General features: G+C 35.2%; 1 protein-coding gene across 8 annotated transcripts in view; it reads left to right on the top strand.

Moving 5' to 3' along the window:
* DMD (dystrophin) overlaps positions 1-17,897 on the top strand; it is a 2,122,179-nt gene that overhangs the window by 597,192 nt on the left and 1,507,090 nt on the right. For all 8 annotated transcript variants that reach the window (XM_074323910.2, XM_074323908.2, XM_074323912.2 and 5 more), the window contains exons 8-9: positions 10,043-10,224; positions 12,147-12,278. In XM_074323910.2, the coding sequence (XP_074180011.2) occupies positions 10,043-10,224; positions 12,147-12,278 (314 nt within the window). The remainder of the gene's footprint in view (positions 1-10,042; positions 10,225-12,146; positions 12,279-17,897) is intronic.

The raw sequence follows: 17,897 nt of genomic DNA, 5'->3' as shown, positions 1-17,897 counted from the left end.
GTGAGGGTGTTTTGCTAAACACTTCTTCTGATGTTGCATGTGGTACCTGGTGCTGCCATAATACCATCTGTCATCTGAAATGATGCTGACACCACTCTTTAATCATCAATGTTTTATTTATGATTATTTATTTATGAATGAGTGATTCACATCTGGGTTGTTTGCCTTCAGCCTTATCCCATAGTCCACCAATTTCAAATTAGGTGTTAGCGGATAGAGCCATTCTAATTACAAAAATCATTCTTTCCCTAGTGAATGGATGCCATGCCTTACACACAGTAGGCACCCCACAAGTATTTGATGAATGTGTAAATGTAGGCAAACTCAGAAGTTATAGTTATGTGCTAATTGGAAATACTCATGACAAATAATAGGTAATATGTATTGAGCATTAACTGCGTGTATTCGCTTTTCTCTCTTAAACACCATCACTAGCTGTTTGCATGATACTAATATGACTCAATTTACAGTTAAAAACTGGGACATAGAGAAATAAGTTTTATCACAGTCTCTTACCTATAAGGGACAGAACCATGCTTTACTCAAATTATGTTTGATCTAGCAGGTTAAGCTCTTTGATATGGAGTGGATACACTTTTATGTTTGTTAGAAAGTGATTTTGTATACAGTTTCTGCCTCCAGCTAGTTGTCATTGAGAGATTTGCCTGGTAACTGCCCTTACACCGTCAGTAACATTTCCAAATCCCTAAATATACCAGAGACACCGTAATAACCAATGAAATTTGTGACAAATGAAATGAACATCTTCATTCTGGCCTCATTGTTTATCAACTATCATTTCTAACTGTAGAGAATGAGGAAGTAGAAATAGAGTATTTTGTGTTACTACAGAAGGTATTGTGTGTGGTTACTTATGAAACCTTGGCACTTTCTCTAGCCGTAGGAGAAAAAAGAAGTCAATTTGGTTAGATCAAAAGCAAAGCACAAAAACAGCAGGTGACAATTAAGGGAGCAGAGTTAAATGTCACTGAAACGAAATACTCCCCTCTCAAATGGAAACTCCAATAGATCTTCCCACAATAGGCATGTAGAGAGAATTTTAAGAAACTACAAATGTTTTTCTATCAATAGTCTCCCACACTGACTGACTAGCTTCTATTTGTTAGGTCAAGCTAGCTTTTATTCTCCTGGTTGTAGAGGACATGTACTGAAAAGTAGTCCTGAGGTTTTAAATGGCCAGGGATATTAAAAAAAAAAAAAAAAAGATGTATTCTACATCCCGTGACTCTGTGTGTGTGTGTGTGTGTAGTTATAGTTGACATTCAATATTATTCAGCTTCAGCTTCAGGGGTGTAGCACAGTGGTCAGGCACCTACACAGCCTATGACGTGATCCTCCTTGTAAGTACAGCATAGGGAATATGGTCAATGGCATGATAACAGCTGTATATGATGTCAGAGGGGTAGTAGATGGAGGGATATCACTTTATGATGGTTGTAAATGTCTACTTTTTACCTTGTTTTGTACACCGGAAAGTAATAAAAACTAGATATATTTTAATGGGGTTCAAGCTCAGTGAGTAGCCGGGAAAGAGAGTTTTGGAAATGTGTGGCATTTTGGAATTCAAAATTTAAAGGCAGAACACTTCACTTTGACTAGCACACAGAAGACATGTGGTATTTGGTTAAAAAACATTCAAATTACTTGAAGCTTGTAAGGGCAGGATTGGTTGAGAATTTCCATTTAATTGACGTTACCCACTAGTTTCTGTTGCATTTATTTTCAGGCAGTGTGAGAATGTTTGGTATTAACACGTCAGTGTCCCCACTCCTATTTAATTCTCACCCAAAGGTCAGCAAAGAGAATGCATTTGTGGAAGGCATTTTATATATACATATATATATACACACACACACGCACACACACACGCATACATATGTGTGTATATATATACATGCACATACATAGAATGAAGCAAAAAGAACTAGGTGATGGGGATAAATTGGCAAGTGGTAAATTGAGGATGTTTGAAATTATTTATTTGTGATTTTGATTTCTCATTAGAAACAGCACCATGAGAACAGATGTCTGGGCTCATTTATCTACCACTGTATCCTCACAGACTAGAATATAGCCTGGCACAAAGTAATAACTCAATAAGTGTTTAACTGTGTATTTCAGTGTCTCATACTGTCAGTCCAATACTTTTACGAATCAGTGACATCACCTCCATTTTATTTATTTATTGGTTTGAATGCATGATGTTTATTTTCATACATACTTTTAAAATTGTTTGGTTAATGGCCAGAAAGCTAAACTAGTTTTCAATATATCTGAAGTCTCCTGTAAGCACCTCATTTTTTGTTTTTCTCTCTTAAGCCCTAGGTGATCATTATGCATTTTGAGCACTGTTTTCTACTTGTATCAAGATGATAGTGGTAGTTTTTTTTCTATCTACACCATAAAGATATTAACTGGAATAATTGGTTGTTTAAAAGATAAAAATCATCTAGTGTTTCTCATGGATAAATAAAAGCCATTGCTTTTTGTAATTAATTTTACTATGAAGCTGAATCATTTTCATCAAATACAAATTATTTTCATTACTATCTTTTATAGTCCTTTAATGAGAGGCATTGCTATTAGATGATAAAAGCAACTTGGATCAGTGAGTGAAATGCTAAAATTGTGGAATGGCTTAATTAAGGAGTACTTAATTTAGTGAAGGCAGACTGTGTCTTGTAAAATGTTAAAGAACTTAACTTGAGGGGACCATTGCAAGTTGTTATTTACTAGAATGCTCTATATCCATTGTGTACAGTGACTTGTAAATGGAAAGTACATATGTGTAGAATGTAGTACTGGAAGAAAAACATCAAAATTGGAAATAACGATCTAATGTTTTAATGAATTAGTCCATTGCTGTGATATTGCGTACAAGTGTACAACTTGCAAACTAGTGCTTAGAGGTCCGAGGACATTGTAACATAATTTCTTCACTTGTAAACCTCAAATGATAACCCGCTTTGCTTCTGGCAATAAGTTCTTCAGAATTTCACATAAGTATATTTTGTTAGTTTAGCGAACACAGGATTTTGGTTATGTCTACATATATGTGTTCACATTTTCATATTTAGAGCTATCTGACCATGTCTGGTTTGTGAACACAAATTTCTGCTTCCCAGTTCACCCATTCCTCTTCTTTTACACAGTGAATTTATTTTTATTGTTTTGTCCCTCATACAAATTCTGTGGGAAAAGATCCAGATTTATTCTGATAACGGTTTCTAAATGATGTTCTTTCTTTTTTTTTTTTCAATTCTTACAAGGCTGACCAAACTTTGTAAATGACCATTTATGCAAGCTGTCTTTGAAATCCCGCTTCTTTTTTTATTATACATGGTATGCATTACAATCCAGTATTTCAATTCCCGCCTTTCTCTGCGCAGCAAACTGACCTGAGGTTTCCACAGTGGAGCCTCTTGTTTAGATTTCCCAGAGGTGTTTCAAGGCTGTGCCTGGCAGCTGGTTAATCAGACTTTCTGGAGGTTGATTGCACAAGATAAGAACGGTTTTGTTGAAGGCACCAGTTTCCTAACAAACTCATTCGCAATGACTTTTTTGGGAGTGAGGGCATACTGAAAGAAAACTTTGTGCAACTTTGCTTTTATTAGTTCTTTTTATATTTACAGATACTTTTATTATAACACAGAATATATTATCTACTTATAAAATTAGTGAATGCTGAGCAGAGAGTGTAGAAAACAGAGATAAGATGAAGAAGGGAAAAAAAACTTACGTTCAATCCCTCCAGCATACCCATTTCACCCATGTCTTGTTTCCCTAGTCTTTTCCATAAAATTAGTATGGTCTACAGAAATTACACCATCCTGATTTTTTGATGTTACATTATAAAGAATTTATTTTCATATGTTGTCAATATTCTTCAAAAGCAACATTTTGAATGACTTTGTAATACTCATGTACAATTATATACCTGTATTTGATCATTTCTAATTCTCTAACTATTATTAAGCCATCTGGAGTGGTCTGAATCCTTTCCTTTTTTGTATAATAAATACATTTTGTATTGTAAATAGTCCCTAAATTTCACATCAAATTTATAAAAATCTTCATTTAAATTACTGATTATTTGCTTGTGATGGATTCCCAGAAGGAAAATTACTGAGTTATTGCATATAAGTGTTTCTAAGGTTTTAGTAGACATTGCCAAAATATTTTTCATACAGTTGGAACCAACCGATACTCTTCCAGCAAAGTAGGAGCTTGGCCAAATCATGGAAGCCTCTGCAACGTTGGTTGCTATCCTTTTGTCATTCTTTGATAATTTGATAGGCAAAGGGATATAATTAAGAACCTACATCTTTATTTAATTTATATTCCTTTGATTACTGCTGATGTTGCATTTTTATGTGTATTTACTCCTTATTAGAAATAGAAATCACTACCATTCTGGGCAATACAGATAACGTTTGCTAATGGAACTACATGCATCGCAGCGTAATCATTTAGATAATGACTTTGACATACTGAGTTTTCAAATGCACTTAAGATACCATTCTCTGAAAGAAAAGGCAGGGTACTGAGAAGTGTGGTACACTGACTGGGTTCTAATTCTGATTCTGCCTAGCTTTTGAAATGGCCATCAAACTACTGTGGGCTTCCATTTCCTCATTTGAAAGATGATAGAATTTCAGCAAATGATTTAATTGTTCCATTATAGCCCTCAATATAAAAATTCTGATGAGTATAGAAACACTCACCAGAATTAGTGTTATTATTCATAACATAAAATATTCTAGCAGTATTATGAGTTTTCAACATTTTCATTCTGAGATGGTTTCAGATATTATATTAGAAATTATTCGTTTAAGCGTTTGTGGCAACAAACCCATTATAGCAGAGTTTTAGTGTAAAGATTACTTTCATATAATTTTCAGTTCTTATTTTGGGGGTGCAGCCACTTCTTTCACTTCATACATTTTAATGTCTTATAATTAAAAAATGTAAATCACATCCCATCATTCTCACCCTCCTCAAATGCTGTGCTACTCATTGTCTATAACATTATTTTTTTAGTCAGTTGCTGTCTTATACAATTCTCATCAATTTCTATGGTCTCAATTACTCTTTTTATTCAGTTTCTTAACAAATATTAGGTTGGTACAAAAGTAATTGCGGCTTAAAAGGTTAAAAATAGTTGCAAAAAGTGCAGTTACTTTTGCACCAACCTAATATTTAGGTACTCAGGAATCCCAGCCATTGATCTTGTGCCATTATCATAAGTGAGGATTACCCCCAAGTGATGAAATTTCTTTTGATACAGTTCATAATTATTTGTTGGGTGGCTCAGCCCCTGACTATTCATAATAGAATATAGACTAAGCATATTCTATGGCACATAGTAATTGCTTTGTAAATATGTAATAAATGAGGAATGGCCTTTCCCTCCAACCAGCTTCTTCTTCTGGCTTCCTATCAACAGACCTACCACCAGGTCTGTTTGTGTTAACAGAAACACCACAATTGCAATACAGCAACAATACAGTGTTGAATAAAATGTACAGTCTTTTCTAAACATTATTGCATTTGACCTTCACAACACTTTGGTGAGATTGGGACTCTGATTTTTATTTCTCAGATGAGGAAAGAGTAGTAAGTGCTGTTCAGGGTATTTCTTTATAGATATAGGTACAGATTTTGAAAAATCCAAGTCGTCAGATTGAGGATTGCTTATTCTTTCATTGCATCACACTCTCGTCTAATAAATTCCCATTGATAAGTTTAAATTCACAAGTGAATTTCATCACTGGAATTTTATGAAACGATGAAACTGTTAATGTTTTATATGAAAACACAAAGCTGAGTTTATTGCTTAATTAAATAAGAGGGAACTATGTTGGTCAACTACAGTCTCTCAAAATAGAGTGTTAGGTTTGGGGAGAAACTCGAGGTCAAGAAATCTGTGAACATTCAGAGTTGTAGTTTTATGTCACTTTTAGAAGCCTGGTTGGTTATTCAGGTGTGACCACTGTTAATTGGTTTGCATTCAGAATTTTGTTCACTGACGCGTGTGTTCACTCCTGATTGACAGACTTTCAGGAGGGTGGGGTTGCCACTTGGGGAAGCCTGATCAAGACCATGTAGGCAGTTAATTGCTAATTGATTAAATGAGATTGAAAATTGTGTTGGTGGCTACTCGTTCTCCTGGCTACAAGAACAAGCAGTTTCCTCCCTCGGACCTTCTCAATTTCATTCTCAGTTTATTAATCTTTATACCCTCAGGGCTTAGGACAGAATTTATTTTATACAGGCATTTTTGACGACTATGGAGAAAGTGATTTGAAAATTGAATGAGTTGTTTTGGACATATCTTAGTATTTCTATCATGCACCCCCTTGTTTTCATTACACAGCCTATGTAAGTTCTCTAACACCGCCTGTGTGGATTGGGTGCTAGCCACCTACTTCCCTCCAGTTTTGTTTTTTTCTCCATAATCTATTCTGCACGTAACCATTTTACTTTACAAAAATTTTAATGGTGTTATACTTTTGTTCAAGAGTAGTTAGTTACTCTCCAACCTATTGAATTAAGACTAGATTTTTTAGTTTGCTGTGGATGATTTCTCAATGTTCCACACACAACCTACCCATGTTATCTTATAATTCACTGTCCTCCTCTCTGTGGCTAAGACACCCAAAGGTATTATTCCCGGAACCTGTCTAATCTGTCTCTGCCTCTGCACTTTTGCTCGTGCTTTTCCACTGTCTGGAATACCTTTCCCCATTTTCCCATTTCCAACTAATGAAATCCTATACATACTTATTTCAGTTTCCTATTCATATAGAATTTTCTGGTCCTCCAATAATGTATAATTTCTATCTTTTTCTGTACCTATTAAAGCACTGGTGGTGCCAATTGGAGGAACGAGTTTTACATTCTGTTCTGCAATGCAATTATTTTGTACCTTTCTTCTTCTTTATTTTACTAGTCCAAATTGTGAGCAGACTCCATGAATTCTCTACCTTGTTAACCTCCTGGATAATCTATTAAAATATTTTAAGTCTAGTAAATATATGTTCAAGGAATACAACATATTTTTGAATATCTAAATTCCTTTCTTTAAAGAAAGAAATAATTGGTTCTGCCTATTCGTACAGCTGAATCCCACATAACCTCAGAGGTGGGATGGTAATAGATAGGGGCAGAAATGTCAGTTGTTTAGCCAAATAGTACATATTTACCGTAATGATTTATATTTATGAAATTTGCTTTCGTCTCCAAGATGTTTTCTGTTGTTGAAATGTATTATGATTTTAGACATTTGCTTAGGGCAATAGAAATAATGCTTGATCTGTTTTATATGTCTGCATATAATATAGCAGTAAATAGTCACGGATCAACCTTCTTTGTTCAATGACTTTCTCACAGCATGGTTTTATTTTAATACACTAAAAAAATAAACAGAATTCTAAATCACACTCATCACAGATAAAACTTACTAGTTGTTAGTGAGAAGGAAGAAAACATTGTAGAGTTTGGAAATATGGTGAAGTGTGGTATCTACCGTACAACGAAAAATTGAAAAACAATGATCAAATGAAAGGGAGATTTTAGGCTTCAGAATTTCAAAGCTAAGTTAGTAAGACTTTTTTTTAGAAAGGCAGCTCTCATGCACAAAATATTCTTTAGTTCTTCCTTGAAAAATACTTGCGAAAGGTTACTTTCATCATCTGTCGGTTAATAATTCAATTATAATACGGAGCAGAGACTACGCATTGTGTATCTTTGTATCTCTCACCCTTGTACATTTACATGTCCAATAAGTGTCTTTTGAAAAAAATGAGTGAAAGAGTGAACTGGTAGATGGTCTAACAGTCTGCTTCCCTGTAGTTTCTTTGACTCTTGTTACTCAAAGCATGCTCTTCAAGCTAGCAGTTTCAGCATCACCTGGGGGCATGTTGGAAATGCATAGACTCAGGCTCTACCCCAGACTTACTGAATCAGATTCTGGTTTTAAAAAGGTCCCCAGGTGATTCATACGCACATTAAAAATTGAGAAGTACTGTATTCTATGGATAGAAGCAGACCAAGGAACATTAGTTAACTTTTCCCTCTTCTGTAACTCTTTTAAAAATACTTTAAAAATAGTTGTTCTGATTAATCATATTCCTGCTACTTGTGAAGGGATGGACTAAATGACTGCTTCAGCCTCCCTTTATGCTAGTAGACTTGAGATTTCTTTAGTTATAATCAGAACACCTGTCCAGAATATACATATTTTATTTAAAACAGATCTTTTAATACTAAAATAAATTTATGGCAAAAAAAAAAGAAAAAAAAAAGGCCTGGCACATTGCTGCAAAGTTGCCTTTGCCTCCTACCAGGATTTAGGTTTTAACGCTTCTGGGATTAATGATATACTTCACATAAAGGATTATTTTTACATCTTGGTTCCCTGGAATGAGCTCAGTGGGTAAATTGTAATGCCAAGTAGCAAAAGAACCTTTTGAAGGAGCTGCCACTTATTATGTGTGTTATTACAAATTATTATTGACTTTAAATGCTGGGTTTCTTTCATTTCCTGGATGTGGCAAAGGACATAATGTCACATCAGCTTTATGTGAAGGACTTTTAAATTTGTCTCTAAAGTCTGAGAAGGAAAGCGACAGCCAACTTTAACAGATGCAGCATAATGTAAACAAATTTTTCTCCCCAAATAAAATGTTTTACTTTCGACTCAATAGTGCATGGTCGTTCAACAGTCATTGTTTACTATTTCATTCCTACATATATATAAGATCGTAATGGATAAACATATTAATATCAAACACTCTTAGGGGATAACATATTATGATAATTTAATTAAAAATTTATTAAACTTATTGGGGTGACATTGGTCAAATTATGTAGGTTTCAACTGCACAAATCTATAATGTATCATCTCTATATTGCACAAATATTTTTACTATACCTTAGGAACATTACAAGTCATTATATATGGTATATAGCTGTTTCATTTTATTTTTATTGTGAAAATACATGGTTCATTTCAAAACAGAGACATATTTTTCTCTTTACATACTTAATCGCCAGTAAACATTTGATTAGGAAGTGCAAGCTTTCTTTCCTGGAAGCCAAAGCATTAGCTCTTTTGTGTAATTGTTTAATTGCCAATGTACCATTTTAATTGACATGCTAATATAACTTTCCATGGAAAGGAAGATGTAATCTTTTTTTATTATTAGTTTTAGGTATACAAAACATAGAATAGTTAGACATTTACACCCTTTACAAAGTGATAACCCCCTCCCCCAATCTACTACCCCTCTGACATTTGTTATAGCTTTACAATTCCATTGATTGATTATATTCCCCAAACTGTCTTTCATATATCTCTGGGACAATATTGCAGGTACTAATTTGTACGTTCTAATCCCATACCTTCTCCCTCCACACCCCCCCTCCCATCTAGCAACCCTCAGTTTTTCCTCTATATCTCTGAGACTATTTCTGTTTAGTTTGCAGAAGATGTAATCTTTTATTTTTGTTTCTTATCTAACGAGAACCCCTCTCTTAGATGGGCTGGTTTGGCAATTTGACGTAGGAAAAAGGATTATAGAATGAAGCTTTTCAGTGAATAAGGAAAAGAAATGAACTTTCTTTTCTGCCAAAACTCCCTCACAGAGAGTGCCGTGTGAGCTGGCGCATTGTCATGATGCAAGAGCCATGAATTGTTGATGAAAAGTTCAGGTCGTCTCACTTTTTCACGCAGCCCTTTCAGCACTTCCAAATAGTAAACTTGGTTAATGTTTGTCCAGTTGGTACAGATTCATAATGAATAATCCCTCTGATATCCAAGGGTTGCCAGTTGGTCTGCCAAATGGGCAGGGCATTGTAGTGCTGATTATTATGTTCTCATTAGTCTCTGGAGGATGTTCATGGACAATCGAGTGCTCATTAATCTGTCTTCTTCCTGTAACATTGATTTGTTCATTCCCCTTTTAGAGGCTCAAATATAGAAACCAAAAATTGATGTGTGGTATTAATGTACTTACAGATGTTGCCACCACTTATCCAGATAAGAAGTCCATCTTAATGTACATCACATCACTCTTTCAAGTTTTGCCTCAACAAGTGAGCATTGAAGCCATCCAGGAAGTGGAAATGTTGCCAAGGCCGTCCAAAGTCACTAGAGAAGAACATTTTCAGTTACATCATCAAATGCACTATTCTCAACAGGTAAAGTACCAAAAGAACTAATGGCAAAGGTGTTTTCTATTTTATGTGCATTTTTAGGTATCAGACACATATATAAATCTGTTATATCTATGAATATCTATACACATGTATACAGAGGGTGCCAAACATTTGTATACACATTTTAAGAAAGGAAAAAACTGTATTAAAATTGTAATAATGTATACTGATAACAAAAGATGAATACAGGTCATGTGTATACATTTTTTGGCACCCTCTGTATATAGCATAGTATATATACACAAATATATTATCTGTATACATAGCATAGTGTGTGTGTGTGTGTGTGTGTGTGAGGTCGGACAATTAAGTTCAAGAACTCATCCGAGAAAAAGTGCTACATACCTCACTGCTGAATATCACTACATTCACCTTCAAAGTACACCCCTTGGGAAGCTATGCACTGATGCCAGTGCCTAGTCCACCCTTCAAAGCCATCAGAGCTGTCATTGTATCACCATTGATGTCCTGAATATCATCCACATGTCTTCCTTTCAATATTTCCTTTATCTTCGGGTAAAGAAAGAAGTCATTGGGGGCCAGATCAGGTGAGTAGGGAGGGTGTCCCAATACAGCTATTTGTTTACTGGCTAAAAACTCCCTCACAGACAGTGCCGTGTGAGCTGGTGCGGTGTTGTGATGCAAGAGCCATGAATTATTGATGAAAAGTTCAGGTTGTCTCACTTTTTCACGCAGCCCTTTCAGCACTTCCAAATAGTAAACTTGGTTAACGTTTGTCCAGTTGGTACAGATTCATAGTAAATAATCCCTCTATATCCAAAAAGGTTAGCAACATCATTGCAACCAGTTCGCAAACTTAATTGTCAGACCTTGTATATGGGGGGGGTGAGAGACAGAGAGAGAGAGCGAGAGCGAGAGCGAGAGCGAGAGAGAGAGAAAGAGAGAGAGACAGAGACAGGTAGAGACTGAGACTGACTCTAAACCTTTAAAATTTTATCTGATATCATGAGCTATAATATAATTGTTTTCAAAACACATTATTAAAATACTCTGCTATTGATAGATACCGTATTATAGGAATATAGAACACAGAATATATTTTATTTCCATGTGTAAAATGAAATAAAAGATAGGCTCATATACACATTAAACTTTCCATCAGCTAGAGCCAAGAGCAAAGAATTAGAGCAAAAGTGAAGGCAAATACTCTGTTTAATAATATTTTCTGATTTTTAGTGGCAACCTGCTGATGTATTAACAAATTTTGATTTTTCAAGGTAACATTTTTGATAAAAGTAGTTTAAAACTTTTAAATAAATGAAATAGAGACTACATATGATAAAGATTTTTATTATACTGTTGTATAGAATCCTGTGGGATTCTCTCACATATGGCTTGTTTTGCTCCCAACAGTGGATATTTGGGGTGTTTTCTCATACATGGTTTGACACAGTGATGAAAAAGCCTTTAGCTGAATTTCTGCTGAAGGTGTGGAAAGCTCTTAGGCCTAATTTTCTAACTCTACTAAGTAGTTCTATATTTAGCTTAGGAAAGCTTCAGTCCTTTCCAAGGTATGGACCTGATGAATTCCGGTTTTGTTTACTTTGGGTTCAGAGACTATTGCTTTTACATGCCAATTTTTGCCACGATAAAGAGGAACATCCCATCTTAATGCTGGAGTTGTGTCAGTACGGAATCCTGATGGTTAAATCCTGCCTCATAGCTTCCCTGATTACCCGCCCCCCCACCTGACACTGAGCACCACAGTTCTTGGAGTGTACTGGTTTCTAATAGCACTTTCTATGTGTTTATGGTTAAACTTTCCATCTCGCTGTTTCCATTTAATGTTCGTTTTTCTGCTGTGTTGGAAAGCAGTCCTTCCAGGGTCACTTACGATGTCTCCTTCTCTTTTCTGCACCCCTCCCCCTAACCCTTTTCTGCAGATCACAGTCAGTCTAGCACAGGGGTATGAAAGAACTCCTTCCTCTCCTAAGCAGCGGTTCAAGAGCTATGCCTACGCACAGGCTGCTTATGTCACCACCTCTGACCCCACACGGAGCCCATTTCCTTCACAGGTCTGTCAACATTTACTCTCTGTTCTACAAAGCAAAGAATGTCTTCATCCATGAAAATCGAACGTGGCTTTTCTTTGTTTGAAGTTAGCAGTGCCTTTTTCCTTCCCCATCAAGAACTATTTCATTGTTCCCAGTTGTATTAGACGCTCTCACATGACGCTGTTTTGTTGTTAGACTTCTCTAGGTTTTCTTTCACTGCAGTTTTGTTTATTATTTTTCAAAATTTATTTTTCAATTTCAGTTGACACACAGTATTCTATTACTTCCAGGTATACAACGTAGTGATTAGACATGTGTATAGCTTATGAAGTGCTTCTTTAGGTTTAACATACTCGTATGTAGATTCTTCATGAATGGGGATTCTCATAGTAGTGATTTGTGCTTTCATTATGTGATTACCTGGATGGTTCTCTTTTACAAAGACTACCAAACAGTTGTAAGCAACCATTAAGTTCATTAAAGGTTTATGTATATAACTTTTGAAAGAATTGGAAAAATGGATGAAATTTACTAATCACATTATTTGGGGAGATTTTCCTAGACATTCAGTGTTTTAAGGAAATATCTGCTCTATATAGATGCCTTTATTATATTTTCATTCTATAAAACCGTATTTCTCTTCTACTTAAAAAACATAACTGCTAGCTTCTTCATATGATCTCTCTTAATTTTGCTAATTTAAACTTGTATATAAGGGTTTCTGTAGTATTCAGACAAAAAAGTCACACTAAAACCAGATCAGAGTCTATGTACCATTTAAAACTTTCCACATAAGGAATCTTCTTACTGGAGGTTTCCACCATTGCAATATTGTAGGAAAGCTAAAAATACAAGAAATTAGAGCCTTGTATATGTTAGAGCATGGAAGTGAAATGAGCTAGAATTGCTAGATTTGCTAGAATTTATTTTTAAAAGAAAAGTATTTATTTTGCAGAGTAGAGCAATTTGAAAAGTTCTTCAGGACGTGACTTTTATGAAAACTGCACTATGAATGGGAATTTAGAGATGGTAGACCTTATCTCATGGGTAAAAAAGTACAGATTTTTAGAGACTCATTGATTATTATTATTTTTTTTTAAGATAGTGGTTGTATTTAATTAGTGATTTATTTGGCATAGTTACTTGATGCCGGAGGTTGAAAATTTTTAACACTGAAAGATTCGCCCAGGGAAACTTATTTCAGAGCTTAGTTATGCCCTCTGTCCTTGGCTACTTTTCTTGCAAAGATGAGCAAAGGAGACTGGGTGAGAAAGTTTGTTACTCAGCCTTATCTTCAGTTACGTTTCCATCCATGTTTTCACAAAGGGTAGCTGTATAAAATTGATCAAAAAACTTAATCTGCTTTCTCATTATCAGGAAATAAAAATAATTCTGCCACACATTCCTATTTGCTATATGCCACGTGCCCGCGTTATATGAACTAATAAGATCCTCGTAAACCTTACAGTGGTAGGAGGTCCTATTTTATACCCATTTGAAGTTTATTCACCCTGTTTTTCTTTCCCCTCCTCTCCTCACCTTCCTGGCTCTCCCTGACTTTCTATGCTCTTTTTACTACCATCTTCCCATTGAAACCTCCAACACTTAAAGAATAAGTCTGTACATCCTAAAATAAAGGAGCATAAGCCAAAACAAAGAAAGAAGTTGTTGCCCTCTCATTATCGCTTTATAGAGCTGCCTTTTCCAGAAAGTTTTCTCCAATGCCTATTCCGGCAGAACATTTTTACCTTATTACCACCTCATTAAGGCATTGCTCAGGTATGACTCCTTAATGAAGTAATATAAATGGACATAATTTTGCTAGACTTGATTTTTTTCACTTTATTTTTGTGTAAATCTTGCAAAAATATTTATCGTAAAATAGTCAACAAATTCACTTATTTGTTTTATTTAACATAAGCTGCTGAAATGAACTTAATGTTATCCTTTCGAAAAGAAAAAGCATGAATTGCAATTGATGGGGAATGATATATTCTGCCTGTTTCTAAGGTAGCACATCAGAAGATAATGTTACGCGTAGTTAGATAAGTTTATGTCTTAATTATTGACTGAGAAAATGTTTTCTAAAGAATTTCTCAGCGGGGCTGAGCCCATACTGCCCCCTACAGGTTGTTTCTGATCCACTTCAAATGAGCTCCAGACGGGTTCCTACAAAGAAGGGGGAGGTTTTCCATAATAGTGAAGATAGCCACGCAGGTGACTGCCCCTGTGGGAAACATAAAGTTCATTATCTTAAAAGTTCCCAGTATCTTAGAAATGTCAGTTATCCGCATCTGTCCCAAAGTTGGAAAATCTGACTTTTACTCACTACAGTTTGTGAACCTGTTGAGGCAACACAATCTGACCTCCCTCGTGATTTCTGCCTATAAATGAGTTTTTCTCATAATTTACCAAGAAGCAAGACCATCTGGTGTGAACCCATAACTTTCCCTCATTGTATGACTTAACTGCCATGCATCCTTAGATGGAGGATATCCTTTGCATAATTATATTTAATTCCTCTTTGTATGACTTTGATCATGCCTCTCATTCTGCTCCTAATCTTATATCAAAAGTCCCCAGTCGCTTTTTTACCTTCAATTTCTCTGTCTCTCCTGGACCTCATCCTGTCCAAACCTACTGTGGGCATTCATACCTGCATGCATGCCTCCTCTCCCCAAACATATATCTCTCCACTTTATCTTGTTAATGTGCTATTATTAAACTCTTTCTTTCACTTAATACCTTCTGTAGTCCATGCTTCCTTCATTCATTCAAAAAGAATTATATTTAGTCACTAAATCAAATGTCTTCTTTTCAGCTCTCAGGCTTTCTACCATAATTGAGATACTGCTCTCATAGCCCCTAGACTCATCAGGTTCTCTATCTCCGACTGTTCTATATGTCTTTCATGATCTAACTCTTTCTCCCCTTCCAACTCCCTTAGTGTAGGAGTCTCATGGAAGATCTCTTGACCCACTTATTTGTACACACTCTCTTGTCAGTATGATTTAATCTCCTGGCTTCAAGCTGTATGCAGGTGACCATTATATCTATGTTTTCGCCATTTCTAATATGTCTTGAGTTATAGCCAGATTTCCAATTCATTTTCAGTTCTTTGGTATGTATCTATATACCTTGATGTCCACTGATTTCTCAAACCTACTGTGTCCTGAAGTGAGCTTTATTTCATTGCTCACAACCCGTTTTTTATTCTTTTGTTATGTAAATGAAAATATTACTCAGTTGTCATTCAAACTTAAATATGTGGCATGCTCTTTTGTCTCTATACTGATCTGATATTCAATAATGGGACATGTAAAGTCAGTTCTTTCTTTACAACATTTCTCCATTAAGTTACGTCCCCTCAATATTAATATATGTCCTCTGATTCAGTCCTTCAGCACATGTCTTCTAGATTACAGAAATAGCTTTCCAATCGATATCACTATCTTTAGCTTATCCACCTCTAAGTCAGATTAAATTTCGTTTTTAACAGCTTTAATAATATCATTCACAAAACTTTCTTCACTTTCTTTTGCCTTTATAACAAGTCCACTCCCCTAAATTTCATCAGGAATCTACATGATCTATTAACAGTTTATATTTTCATACTTATTGCACACTAGTCTATTTCATGTTTTCTTTACTCCAAATTAAATCAGTTGCTCTCCTCCATAAATGCCAAGCAGTTGCCCATCTTCGGTTTTTTGTTTCCCCAGCCTAGAGTGACTTTTCCTTCAAGTTGGCCAACTTAATCCAGATTTCAAAGCCTAACCAATAAGTGCAGAGCCTGGATTCAAGTTCAGATTTCTAACTCCAAGACCATGTTCTTTCTACTGACACTGACTTTTCTCTCCTGTGATTCTTATATATAGAATTATTCACACATGAAATAGTAGTCATTTATGTAATCACTTAACACTTATTTCTTAATCACCTACTATGTGCCAGGTATTATTATAGGATCACATGATGCATCAATAAACATACAAAATAATTCCTGCCCTAATGCAGGGTATATGCGCATGGGATAGTCATAATATGTATATGATAAACAGTATAAATACGTGAACTGTTTCAAATAATATATAAGCAATATGCATTAAGGTAAGTAAAATGTAGTAGTAAGTACAATAGTAAGCACTAAAAAGAAAAAATAAATAAATGAAAGAGGAAAGTGGGATATGCAGTATGTGGCAAAGAAAAGTTAAAATTTGTTTTTAGGTATTCAGAGAAGGACTCACTAAGAAGATAAATTTTGAGTAAAGACTGGAGAGAGGTGTGGGTACATGGCAGAAGACAAACCCTCGAGGGGAAACAGTGCAGAAGCCCTGAGTTGTGGGCATACTTGGCCTATTCAAGGAGAGGTATGGATGAGGGTCACAGTGCTAGGAGATGGTGTCTGAGCTGTAATAGTGTACCAAATCGCCTAGGGCCTTGTGAGTAATGGTGAAGCGGGAAGCAATTGGAGGAGTGACATAAACTCATATTATTTAAACATGGCTGCTGTGTGGAGAATAGACTAAAAGGAGCAAGGATGGAAGCAAAGAGATTAGTTAGAATGCTATTGCAATAATCTAGGCAAGATTTGACAGGGACTTGGATCTGGATTGTTTCTCTTTTTTCCCCAGTTTGTTTTTCTTTTTAAATAAAATTTATTGGGGTGGCAATGTTTAGTAAAATTACATAGGTTTCAAGGGTACAATTCTGTAATACATCATCTATATATCGCATTGTGTGCTCACCACCCAGAGTCAGTTCTCTTTCCATCACCCTATATTGAACCCCCTTTTGATTGTGGTAAATTATACATCACATAAAATTTACTATCTTAACCATTTTTTAAAATGTACAGTTCAGTGGTATTAATTACATACATAAAGTTATACAAGCATTATTGCCATCCATCTCCATCTTCTTCTTGCAAAGTAGAAACTGTATCCATTAAACGATAATTCCCCATAACCCCTCCCTCCAGTACCTGGTGAGACTACCAATCTATTCTCTGTTTTTATGAGTTTGTTTGTTTGTTGTTTGTTGTTTTTGTTTTTTAGATTCCATGTATAATGAGATCATGCAACATTTGTCTTTCTGTACCTGGCTTATTTCACTTAGCATAATGTCCTCCAGATTCATCAATGTTATAAGTGTTACTTAATATAAAGAGTGTTAAGTAGATGCAGCATCTTCCATCCTCTTCATTATGTTGTTCATGAAACTGAAGTCCAGAAATACTAAATCATTTAGCTAAGGTCACAGAGTAGAAATACCTCACCTAAGACCTGATATCCTGAAGTTTGCAAAATAGGATTTCTATCCTAGGATTGTAAATATTTCAAGCAAATTCACTACATTTTCCCATTTTCTGTAGAATAACCTCTAGTTTCTGTGTTTGTTAAGTAATCTGATTTCCTGTTTCATTGATAGTGTTTCTTACAATCTGTTTCAAAAAGTATTTTAATAATTATTCCTTAATTAAAGTTATTAAACCCAGTTTTAATGAAATCATACTCAGTGTGGTAGTATCAAAATTAAGTATGGTGGTATCAAAATTAAGATGGCTGATAACCTTGATAGAAATATATAAAATGTTATCTATTGATTGATCAATTGATTGATTGATTGATAGATATCTAT

This window comes from Rhinolophus sinicus, chromosome 18, assembly GCF_057876585.1.
Source record: "Rhinolophus sinicus isolate RSI-liver-muscle chromosome 18, RSI-T2T, whole genome shotgun sequence".
Taxonomy (NCBI): Eukaryota; Metazoa; Chordata; class Mammalia; order Chiroptera; family Rhinolophidae; genus Rhinolophus; species Rhinolophus sinicus.
The sequence above is the reverse complement of the archived record's forward strand: the minus strand, read 5'-3'. Positions and strand labels throughout refer to the sequence as shown.